Source organism: Microcebus murinus, chromosome 19 (genome assembly GCF_040939455.1).
Source record: "Microcebus murinus isolate Inina chromosome 19, M.murinus_Inina_mat1.0, whole genome shotgun sequence".
Taxonomy (NCBI): domain Eukaryota; kingdom Metazoa; phylum Chordata; class Mammalia; order Primates; family Cheirogaleidae; genus Microcebus; species Microcebus murinus.
This window is the reverse complement of record NC_134122.1, coordinates 10,375,871-10,388,784: the sequence shown is the minus strand read 5'-3', so window position 1 is coordinate 10,388,784 and position 12,914 is coordinate 10,375,871. Positions and strand designations below refer to the sequence as shown.

General features: G+C 44.3%; 1 protein-coding gene across 2 annotated transcripts in view; it reads right to left on the bottom strand.

The window, feature by feature from the left end:
- The window catches only part of SHISA9 (shisa family member 9), a 275,651-nt gene that overhangs the window by 33,668 nt on the left and 229,069 nt on the right, over window positions 1-12,914 (bottom strand). For both annotated transcript variants that reach the window (XM_012760770.2, XM_012760771.2), the window contains exon 3: window positions 4,281-4,436. In XM_012760770.2, coding sequence (XP_012616224.2) covers window positions 4,281-4,436 — 156 coding nt within the window. The remainder of the gene's footprint in view (window positions 1-4,280; window positions 4,437-12,914) is intronic.

Below are 12,914 nucleotides of genomic sequence, written 5' to 3'. Positions count from 1 at the left end.
AGGGCTGGCTGAGAACTTTACCTGCACCATATCATAAAACTTTCCAAGCCCTTAGTTGTGTATTATAATTATCATCTCCATTTTACAGATGGGGAAACTGAGACCCGGGGAGGTTAAATAATTTCTGCAGTTACTTGATCAATGTCTGAGCTAGGTCTTCCACTCAGGCCTGACCAATTCCAAAGGCCACGCTACATTCTGCTACCTTGCTGATCATCTTGGGCTCCTGCCTTGATCAGGTGCCTGTCACATGGCATTTTTCTCTAGTTTTGCGAATAGGTATTGGGAGCACGTACCAGGCGCCCCACGTGGTGGGTGCTGGGTGCTGGGGATACATTGACAAATGGGACAGACTTGGCTCATGCCTCAGTGGGATCTGCAATCAAGGGAAACCAGACTCAATGTTTGAAGAATGAATGAATGAATTGAATGAATGATTCTTCAACCCATCATCCCTTCTTGTACAGAGTTCTGTATGGTTTAGCCCCTGACATTTGCCTAGTGTGTGCTAATCGTTTACTGATAGCTGGGCAGGGAACTCCCTGGGAACAGAGACCATTCTGCAGTCACATGCTATATATGACCAGATGGTACACACCCAAATCCCTGAATTGTAGAGGAAAAAAAAAAAAAAGAGCTCTCTTTAAACATGAATGAGGGCAATTTCAATAAGCAAACAAAAATAGAATACAAAAGAAAGGAAGGCAGGATTGGGGCGAATTTGTCTCAAGAACAAGCAATAGTTGCCACCCTTTGCCCAAATTGGCTGTGAATGAATGGGACAAATTTAATGACCCAGGTAGTCCAATAAGTAGAATGAGTGGAATTATTCAATTTTCTAATTTTAAAATGAAATTGGAGCTTGGAGCCCATATAGTTCAGCTTCCTCATTTTTCGCACACAGAAGCTGAAGTGCAAGAGTTTTGGCGACCAGCTCAAAGTCACACAGTTAAGTAAGGTTAGAGATAGAATCTCTATCTGCGAAGTGTTCTGGATATTAAAGCCTACCAGAGATATGTATTTTTTGGAGGTATTTTTGAACCGAGCAGTTAATCCTAAAGGCTGTCTAACCCTCCCCCCTTGTCACTGAATTGAAATTTTTAGAAAATGAGTCTATTTATTGAAGGTGGCAGAGTTTTCAACAGTAAACCATTTTTTTTAAACCCACCTCTCTTCTGAGTAGTAATGATTTTATTAATGAAGTCACATTATGCCTTAATAAAGAACCCTTGAAAGAGCACTTATTATGGGATTTGTATTTTATTTGTGCAGACAGAGGGTGGACTCCTGGGTGACCCACTGGGTCAAGCAGTCCCTCAATCTGCTCTAAACTGGTCCTCCAGATTCACAAGACCATCTGTGGCTCAGAGAAAGCCCTGAGAACTTCCACAGTAGTCAGAAAAGAGGAGGAAAAACAAGCAGTGCACATCAACCACATCCAGCATGGTGGCGGGGGGCAGTGTGCACCCAGTGAGATCCTTCAGAGTTTTCCAGGAGATATAAGGTGCTTCCTTACAACCAAGCTGTTCTTTTTTTTTTTTTTATTCTTGTCAAAGACAAGATCATCCATTCATTCAACAAACATTTCAGGAGTTCCTGATGTATGGAACAGAGGGTTCCTTAAAGCGTGTCAAATGATTTTCATGCTGCAAATTTCCTTCCAAACGCACTGCAGACATTTGCTATGTAAAGGAGTCCTGCATACATCCTGGACAGATTTAAGGCGCTGTGCTGGAATGTCCATCTGTTATTTTCCCAGAGAGCTACTTGCTGGGTGTTGAGGGGAGGAGCGGCTGAGCTTAAGTGGAAGAAATGAGTTGCATAGGCTAGTGTGACCAGTTTAAAAAGGAAAAGACATGTGGGTTGATTTTTTTTTTATGCCTAAAGAATAAAATATAACAGCATATGCTATTTATCACCTAACTGTAAGGCTCAGAAAGAGAAGTGGGCCACCAAATAGTCTATGAAGACTTCCACGGTGACACTGGAGAAGATGCCCTGACTCTTGCTCTCCTAGGCAACAGCCCTCGTCCCTCCCTAGCAATATCTGAGCATATTTGAACATGCTCGGGATGCATGTGCTATGCAAACACACAGTATGGAACAGAAGGAAGCTACAGCCAGGGGGTGCAATGAGGGTTGAGCTGGGCCTAGAAATTCAGCATGAAATGTGGGTAACCACTAGGTAAGGTCTCACAAGGCTTCGGATTTAGAAAAGCCCGTGTCAGGCTGCACAACCTGTATTATAAATTTGATTCAACCTGGAAATTGATTCAGTGATTCCATCTGGAAGTCCTAGGAGATCAGGGAATATGAATTTCCCAAAGGTAGACTTCCGGTACAAACATTAGGCACCTAATTTGTGCCTGGCCCTCTGCTAGGCACCAATATGCTAGTTTTGTGAATCTGATTTGTGTACACTATGGTCACCACTATAAACACATGATAGCATCTGTGATTTGGGCTCTGGTGTTAGAACAGAATTAGGATATTTCATACTGGAATCAATCGGCAAGTTACCTCCCATCCCGTCTCTAACGAGGGGCTTGGCAGTGGGTGAGGGAAAGAAGGTGAGCAGTTGATAATAAAAGAAAGCACACGGTACATGGGGTCTTCTTGCTCGCCCTAAGTTTTCGAGGAACTGAAAGTCTGTGGGAACACATTTTTATAGGTAGCTAAAGAGCAGAAGGACCTCTACCAATCAAATGGAGTCCCACCCAAAGCGAATTGTTTCATTAGTCTGGGGCTTCTGATAGTCAGTTCTGCTGGAAAGGCGAGCACTCCGAGTTTGAAAGGGAGACTGTTTAAAGATACTTGAAAGGAAGACCTTCCCATGAGATCTGAGCATACTCTCAGATGGAAATCAGGAAGGGATACATCCATGGAGCCACTAGTGACAAGACAATGGGGCGCTGGAGAAGGGAGGTGACCAATCTACGTCGAATGAATACCCTTCAGTAGGCCATCACACGAGTCATCATTGGCTAACCTCACAGGCACCTTTATATGCCCATTTTACAGATTGGAAGACTGAGACCTAATAACAAAGGGTTAAGTGTTGCCAGAGGCCACACAGACAGTAAGCAGCAGAGCTAGGATTTGAACTCACATCTGCCTCATTTTTTTTTCTAGCTCCCCAAGGCATAAACTCAGAGAAGGAGCAGGTTACGTGGAAAGCCTGGGTTTAAAATCTCTCCTCTGGGGCAGGGAGGACAAACAGAACCCGCAGGACACAGTGAGAAGGAAAGGGGAATTCCCCCTCTGTATTAAGAACATACAGGAATATAAAGTGCCATTAAGGATATTAGAAAAAGAAGTTCCGAATAAGCACTCGAGATGGGACCTGGTTTTCCTGGCTGTGGGGCTGATGACTTCACATGAGAAACATCTAGAGAGGACTTTTAAAATGCCCATGTCTGAGCCCCAGCCTCAACCAGTTCAGTTAGAATCTCTAGGGAGGGACTGGGGCATCGGCATGTTTTGCCTGTTCTCCAGGTAATTCTGGTAAAAGGTGTCTGCACGTGGGGACTACTGGCCTAGCCAGGAAACCTGAGGGGCCACAGCCAATCACGAAGCAGGAATCACTGACTTGGCCCCATTGGCTAGGACTCCGCTAGGAGCAAACTGTTCATGAGCCTTGGTCACTGCAGGATGACTGTCACATCCCCACACACATGAGTCGGGGAACGGACTGGACAGAACCAGGGCAGCGGTGGGAACGTTAGCTCTTGAGTGATAAGAACAGGGGTTCAATTCTCAGCTCTTTCAACCACTGCTGCTCGATGTGGAGCAAGTTAAATTAGCCTCTTAGAGTCTCAGTTTCCAAATCTGACAATTGGGACAATAATCGTTCTCTCCTCTCTGGGTCACTATGAGAAAATAAAACAGTGTGTGTAAAGGGCCCAGCACAGCGTCCCACACTTGGTAAGAACTGGATTAGCCGTAGCCTGGGGTGAAAATGCGCCATTGTTTACCGACTTCTGAGAGATGGGATGGACTTGGCAGCGGAAGGGTGCTACCCACTAAAGGGCCAGGCACTTCTGAGACCAAGAGACCAGGATTCTACGTCAGGCTTCCCTGAGGCTTCACTAGGGCAGAGGGGGAATGAGAAAGGGGTTGAGGTGTCAGTGGGGACCAAGTGAGCACCCTCCCCAGGAAACAGCCCTCACCCCACCTGCGCCCCTCGCCCGAACGCTCCACCCCACACAGCGAGGCGGGACTAGAAGGAGCAGCCAAGTGCAGCAGAGAGAAAACAGGAAGCTCTGTCCGGAGGCCCTTACCGACTGCCTTCAAGGAGGCGTACTTGTTGAGCTCCTTCCCCGGCGGCTGCTGTTCGTAGGGGTTGGAGATCTGGCCCAGGTTGGGGTACGAATGTGGGTGGCCCATCTGCTGGAGCAGGGGGGAGGTGGGCACTGCGTTGTTCATCTGGGTGGTGTCTGGAAGCGAAGAGACAGAGGGAGATGGTCACAGACGGGGCAGGACCTCCTACTTTCCCCAGCGTCAATGCATCCCTCCAGACCCAAGCTCTCCCCACCCTGTGGGGAGCAGCAAAACAGCAGAGCATGTCCAGGTATGTCAGACACAGCCAAGTCCATGCTCTTCACCGGAGAGCAATTGGGGGCAGGTGGGTGTCCCTCCGACATCACTTCGAAGGGCGAAGGATGTGCTCAGAACGTCTCCACCTGCCCCCACGATTACCACGTGAAGGTCCTATCAGGGAAGGGGTTGTTTTTGTTATTGACACAGTATTTGAATGCCCAGCATCAGAGACAGTCAAGGAAATGCAAGGCGGAAGAACACTGAGAAGCTGTTCTTTTGCCAAGAGATCGGCAGACGTTAAAAGGATTGAAGGACACCACCAGCACCCGCAAAGATGCGGAGGACAGGGAGGCTCCAAGGCTGTTTGTTGCTGGATGCGCGATTTGCTATCCTTGCAGAAAGGAATCTGGCACTGTGTGTTGAAAATGTAACGTACATGGATGTATTGACCAAACCACACAACTTCTCGGGACTGAACCTACAGAAATGCAAGCTTCAGAATGCGGGGATATTTTTGTTCAGAGATGTTTTTTGCACCATTCTTTGGGAAAATGCAAACACACGCACATACACGGAAACAATCTGAACTCTTCACAATATCTATCAATATGAGAATTGAATTTAAATTATTATAATACATGTGATGCACACACTATGTGAGCACATGATAGAATATCATGCAGCTGTCAGAAAAAAATTGAGTTAAAAATGAGTTAACTCTACACATATCAAGCTGGACAATGTCTTATGGTTCATGTTTTTAAAGGCAAAAACAAGCTTCAAAGTAATGCAAATAATATGACATTTTTGCTAAAGACAGTCTATGCATTTTTTTGTGCTGTGGTTTGCACAAGACAGAAAACGGTATGTAAAGACACACAAAGAGAATGTTGGCTACTTGGAGGCAAAGAGATGCGTGGGGCAAGACGTTCAAGAAGGTTTTTCGGAGGAAACATTCTCTGAGCTGAGTTCTGGGTGGAGGAGAGACGTTATTCTGGCGCAGTGGCAGGTTGGAGGCATGAGGGAGGGTGTTCCATGCAGAAGAGACACCATGAGCAAAAAGCTGGGATGCTGGGGAAGCTGAGTACACAGGAGGAGTGGAGGAATGTCCCCTGGGCTCTGGCCACGCATGGCGGGAGAATACAGCGAACCAGGTGAGGCTGAGCAGGTGGCAGGACCTAGTGGACCTTGTTAAGTGTTCCCAACTTCATCTTGAGAGTGATGGGATGAATGGACAGAAGGCAAGAGTGTCAGAGATCTAGGTGAGATAATGATGGTTCGGTTTCAGGTGGAAAATACAGGTTTTCTTCAGCTTCATGAAGCACATGAGTTGGTCCAAGCACACACTGCAGTGGATGCCAGTGGGGCCTTGAAATATCCTCTTTGCCCAGCGTGTGCCCATCCCCAGTGGCTGCAAGTGTTGGCTGCTGATAGCTCACAGCTGTCCCTGGTATTCAGAGAATCTTTCTTGGTGATGGGAGTCGCCACCTTGAGATTAACAAGTTTCACGCACCTCATCCTCAACACCCGGGGTGGTTGCCAACCAATGCCCAGCTGGCACTAAGGTACCAGCCCCTTGCCTTGAGGTGGGTAAAATTATCCAACTTTATGATGGATACTCCAATGGATAGGGACAAGTTGAGAGCAGGGGTATGCAAATTCTTTATCTGGAAAGAGCCAGATAATAACAGTCTCTGTTTTAACTACTCAACTCTGCCACTGCAACATGAAAGCAGTCCTGGACAGTGGACACTCAGCCCTCTGTACACACAGGCTCCACATCCTTGGATTCCACCAGCCATGGAATTATGGATTGGAAATATTCAGAAAAAAAAACAATTTAAAAATAATACAACAATAAAAAAATAATACAAATAAAAAACAATGCAGTATAACAACTGTTTACATGACATTTACATTATATTAAGTATTATGAGTAATCTAGAGATAATTTAAAGTATACAGGAGGATGTGCGTGGGTTATATTCAAATGCTACACAATTTTATTAATATATAAGGGACTTTAGAATCCACAGGTTTTGGTATCTGCAATGGGTCCTGAAACCAATCCCCTGGGGATTCCGTGGGATGACTACATAAACAAATTGGCATGGCTGTGTTCCAATAAAACTTTATTTACAAAAACAGGTGGTAGCAGATTTGGCCCCAGGGCTATAGTTTGAACCTCTGACCTAGACTTTACCTGAGACCCCATCCTTGTGTAGCTCCTTGACCTTTCCTATTGTGCTTCCTTCACAACCATAGAGGTATGTGGGGTTTTGTATTTGTTTGTTTGCTCTTTACCTGAAGAGCACTCCCTCAGGGTCACATGCACCAGAACCCCCACCCCCAGCTTTGCTTCTAGATAACTCAACCCATGACATATTTGAAATACGCTTGGCTTTAGACACCAACAAGCCCGAATGAAAAGAGGCTTTGGACACCATAGCCGAGGCACAAAGATCGGGAGAGCACTTTTATCACTTTATGTGCATGGGCTGTCACACAAGCCTGAGTGTCTAGCAGGAATGTCACCAAACGTGAGCTAAGTCGCCCAGCCTCTGGCCAGCATCTGAGGAGCTGGGCATATCCTTCTGCCATGATAGCTTTGTGGCCGAGATGCAGCTGGGATGAATGAAGTCATGGTAGGAAGGTGTTGATAAGGTGTAGCTTTCACTGCAGCCTGGACTCCAGGATCCTCAGACAGCATCCTCTCCAGAGCCAACCTACCAGGGAGTTCTGTCTGCTTCCCCTGGGCGAATCAGGACAGACATGTTTTGTATCCAAATAGTGGTCCACTGGGAAGTGGTTTGCCATAAGTTCTCACTGTATGCTGCCCCGGGTGTGTGTTTTTCATGATATGTTTTATTTAATGCATAGACACTGTTTTTGTATGTTTAGAAACATCGCTTCCTTTGGGAAGCGAGTCCCCATTGAGTCGTGTGATGACTTTATCTCTGTTTGAGTCATGTGATGAGCTGCCAATCATGGTAACTGATTGGCAGCCAATATGGAAAAGGTATGGCCTCTTAGTTTGAGTTTCCCCAGAAGCCACTGTGTTAAGGGCTCAAATGCAAGCACATTTGAGAGGTGATCATAGGAAATACTTGCAGCAAAAGTGGAGTGAGACAGGGAAGAAAAAGAAGCAAATACAGAATGCAATGCCCAGCAAAATGCAACGGTGGCGAGCTGGAGTTTAGTCCCACTCTGGATTTCTGGCAAACAGTATTGAATGCATGTCTCAAAACTGCATCACCCTAGGGGCAAGGGAGCCCTTAGTATTTATACACCAACTCCCAGCAGGTTCTGGTTGAAAGCTGCTTCTGGGACACATTAATTCCTCAGCACTTGCAACCTGCCATGTTCACAGGCAGAGTAAGCTCAGGTAGCCAGAGAAACCCTTCCTCAGAGAGCTGGCAAGTATGTACCAAAACGGTAAGGGCCCAGATGCTACAGTACCAGAGCATGTGACCCAACTCAGACCAATCACAGTACCTCCTTCTTCTTACAGTGATTGGGCCAGAGGGGAGCATGTGATTTAGGCTGAGCCAATCAGAGTTCTTCTGTGACTTTGTCTACTTGGATTCATTGGCATCAAGGAGCCGGGAGGCCATGAAGTCAAGTGAGTTCGAACCTACATGTAGAGAAAAATCTTTCTTCACTATGAAGGAATAAGGATCACATCCATACAAGAGAAGGTGAGGGGATGGAGAAGCCCCTTTCTAAATAATTGGATTGCTTTGGGGTTCCTGCCACTTGCAACATAGACTTCTGACTGATGGGACTGTTGTTTGGGTTGCCTCCGGACGCTGACACTGACCAGAGAGGAGGCTGCCCTGGGGCCTTAGTGCAGAAGGCATCTGAATTGCATCAAAATGGAAAAGGTATTATTGCTCCTTGGTTTTCTACAGAGCTACAGTCGAAATTTCCAACAACAAGTTGGCTGAGTAGTGCATAGAGATAGACTTTCATAAACTAACTCATGTCTCCGTGGCAGGTCTTTTTTTTTTCCTGGAAATACACCCCAAACACTAGACTGTCTAGTTAAAGAGTTGACACTTTCAAAGCCTATTATCCAGCATAAGTCCTTTGTCTCATCTCCTTTGCTCCCTCAGTCCCAGGCTGCACCTACTACCCTCAAACCGAGTTTTCAGGCCTGCCAGGGAAAATGCAAAACACTTCATTAAAGAGAAAAAAAATTCTATAGAGATGTTCCTCTCAGAACATCTTGGGACAGCCTTTTATATTATTAAACAGAATCCTTAATATTCCATTATAAAGTATTTGCTTTTAGATTATTTCTTCCAAGTCCTGAGCTGCCTCCAGGGCAGAGAGTCGCTACTAAATACAAGTAGGCATGACAGAGAGAGCCCACGGACAGATCCCTCTCAAAAGAAGAGGGGAGGCTGACCCAAAGTCACATTCCCGCATTCACATTCCGAGCCACAGAAAGGCAATTTCTGGCAGTTTTAGATAGCCATTTGTGCTAGCTTCCAGGCATTGAGTATTCAGAAATATTGAAATCCGGCGTCAGGGCAGCAATCAAGAATTATTAAATAGACGTTTGTGACTGGGGTTTTAAAAACGTTATTAAATATTTTCATTTTACTGGACAGGAACATGGACCAGACCTGGCAACCCAATTGCTCTGTGAGTTTTCTATAAATACATCCAGTTAAGGAGGAGAAACAAAAGCGCAGAATGGGAGGTAAGCCCGGGTTGGGGCTACTCCAAGAAAAGTAGAACGATAAGGTGAGTGAAGAGTGCAGAGTGGGTGAGGTATGGGTTACAATATGCAAATCCCTTGCCAAGTTGGGAAGAAATATAAATATTAAAAATATATATATTCACATATATGTATATATATGTGTACATGCACATACACATTTATGCGTGGAAATGTATGTATGCATTTGTGTGTTTATATGTATATGTGTCTGTATACACACATAAGTTCTTTTGCACAGTCATAATTATAGATGAATCCAGTCAGGTATCTTGCTCTCAGAAAACTGATTTTCCTGCCTGACACGCCCCAACCACAGAGATATGTTACCTACTTCTGTGGAAAGTTCCTCCCTACTCAATGCTGCAAGAAAACTTTTCCCACCTCATTATAATTTTGCAGCTCATCGTAGCCCTTAGAAATAACTAATGGAGACTTTGATGCTTCATTCCCTCCAATCCCTTGATCAGCAAACGAGAAGATGATGACATCCTGTGCTCTCCTTCCTAAGACAGAGAAGGAGCCTCATCTATCTGAGGATTGTTTCCAAAGAAATTTAAGATACAATTACTCTAATTGGAAGCATCTGGCAGACTTACACCAAGGTAACCACCGTGTAACTACTGTTACTATGTGGTCTATCTTAGTTACTAAACAGAGAAGGGAAGTGGATGCAATTCAAATAGAGTCAGTGAAGGTAAAAATGCTCCGTTACAAACACTGATGCACTGAGTTTCGCTGTGCAGAGGAGACAAAAAACAACTGTAAGAAACTAGACCAGGTTGGCTCATCTTAAAGGACACACAACACAGGTGACTCTTTCAAAGCATATCCCAAGGAAGAACAGCACAGAAAGGCACTAGACAGTCAAATAGTGCTATTTTGTGGAGTACATATAACGTGCCTGACACTAGGTAAAGAATTTCTAATGTGCTATTTCCTTTACACCCCATGTCAACCCTATGAGGTAGCAATGGGGGAACAATATATTTTTTAATGAACTTTTCATTGTAGAACAGTTTTAGATTACAGAAATATTGCAAAGATAGTACAGAGAGTTCCCATCTACCCCAGGCCTGGTTTCCCTATTATTAACATATTATTACAGTACACTTATTACAATTAATGAACCAATATTGATACATTACTATTAACTAAAGCCTATACTTTATTTGGGTTTCCTTAGTTTTTACCTAATGTCCTTTTTTTTTTTCCTGTTCCAGAATCTCATCCATGTACAACATCAAATTTAGTCACGTCTCCTTAGGTTTCTCTTGGCTGTGACAATTTCTCAGACTTTCCTTGTTTTTGATGACTTTGACAGATTTGAGGAGTACTGGTCAAGTATCTTGTAGAATTTCTCTCAAATGGAATTTGTCTTATATTTTTCTCATGATTAGACTGGGGTTAGGGGTTTAGGGGAAGAAAACCATAGAGGTAAAGTGACGTTCTCATCATAACATATCAAAGATACGTAGTATGATGACTCAACACTGTTGATGTTACCCTTTATCCCCTGGCTGAAGTATCTGTCGGATTTCTCCTCTATAAAATTATTCTATTTTCTCCTCTTTAGAAGGAAGCCACTATGTACCGTCAACATTCAAGAAGTAAGGAGTACCACTCTACTTCCTTGAGTGAAGAATATCTGTATAAACTATTTGGAATTCTTCATAGAAGAATTGTCTCTTCTTTCCCATTGATTTATTTATTCAATCATTTATTCATATCAACGTGGATGCATAGATATGTACTGTATGCCTGGGGTTATAATCCAATACTACTTTATTTTGTTTTGTGGCTCCAATTGTTCCAAGTGTGGCCATTGCAAACTATTTCCATTGGCTCCTGTGTCCCTTTGACATGCCTCCACATTTTCCATTTTTTGAGCACTTCTTTACTTTCTGGTAATACAAGGTTCTCCATGTTAGAATGATCTCTTTCTTCAAGAAGCCAGAGTCACTTTATTGTAAAATGGTATTAGAAACCAAGATCTGGGTGCTGGAAGTGCTCATTGCTTCTACTCTCTCATACCTGGCAGAGTTAGTATACAACTAACACGTGCACACACACACACATGTCTATAAACATCCATATCTACACAAACCTAAGTGTGAATTCATGCCAGTGTCTCCAACTCTGATCATTACCAAATGAATTATTCCAGCCTCCTCTTCCCTGGTTATCTTTCACTTCCCACCCCCAACAATGATAAACCTGGCTCCCACCATCTATCATCCCTTTAGTTAATTGTTCAGCTCCAGTGTATATTTATAGCAATATCAGAATCGCTAACCCATATCCCCACAGGACACAACTTTATTAACCAGAAGACATGAACTGTGTGTTTTTCAAGTTACTAATAAGTTTTCCTCTCCCATCTTCCTGAGTATATGAGCTTCTCTCTGGATGGCCCAGGGCTTCCAATAATCCAATAAATTAGAATTCATTACAGAAAGAACACAAAGAAAACTGATGATTTGGATAAGAATGATGAATAAAGTGAAGACACCCTTGTATACAAATAATAAACATTTATAGAGGCGTCACGAGGTACCAGACACTATTCCATGTAACTAGTCTAATTATCCTTAGAATCTGTATGAGATACTATTATCACCCCCATTTTGTAGGGGATAAAACCAAGGCACAGAGAGGTTTTGCCCAAAGTTACCTCACTTGAAAGTGGCAGAGGCATTCTTTGAAGCTGGCAGTCTGACTCTAGAATCTGTGGTCTTAGGCACTTCCCTTTTGCCTCTTAGAAAGTTAATATTCAAATCTCTAACATTCAGAAAACGATTTTGCAGCTCGACAGCAATACGATTTTAAGTCACACTGTTGCCTTTGTTTTTCCTCCCCCTGAATTCCTGTGCTTTCAGTCTTCAGCACATGAAGGGCCAGACTTGGCTGGCCAGACCACAGAGCTGTTACAAGGTGAGCCAGAGAGGAAAAGGGACCGGATGTCCAACTCCTGCATTGCTGGGGTATTGTGAGAAGGAAAAAAAAGAAAAAGAAAAAGAAAGAGAGAGAGAGAGAGAGAGAGAGAGAGAGAGAGAGAGAGAGAGAGAGAGAGAGAGAGAGAGAGAGAGAGAGAGAGAGAGGAAGAAGAGAGAGAGAGATGAGGAAGACTAAGATCATGTCGCCCAACTTTCTCTCTCTGGGCTTCAGACCCAGGGTTGGGAAGGGACGTTGGGTGAGTCGAGGGACATGCTAGGGGCAGGGGCTCCTGCCCTGTGCCCTTGTGTGTGTCTCTGGCAGGAGCTCACAGTCAGAAGGTCAGAGCTGTCACAGGTAGCTGAGCCAGTTGAGAAACAGAGTGGTGGGATCTGACCAGAGGACTGCCCACTTGGCACTCCCCGGTGACTCCTAGACTCCAGCTACTGAGAGCCGGGGTCTTCCCACAGCACCTGCCACTATGGGACAGTGAGTCCTACGCAGTGATGCGGAGTCAATTTCCTTCCACTTCATCCTCTCTCCTTTCTCTCCTAAGCAGATGGTTATCACAGGCCAACTCAGACAAAAGTCATATACTCAGAAAGGCCAAATAAAAAGGCACATTAACCATGTAAAAAAACATTTAACCTTCATTTCTCTAAGTATAGATAGCAGATACCATTTTACAGGTAAGGAAACCAAGGCTCAGAGAGGT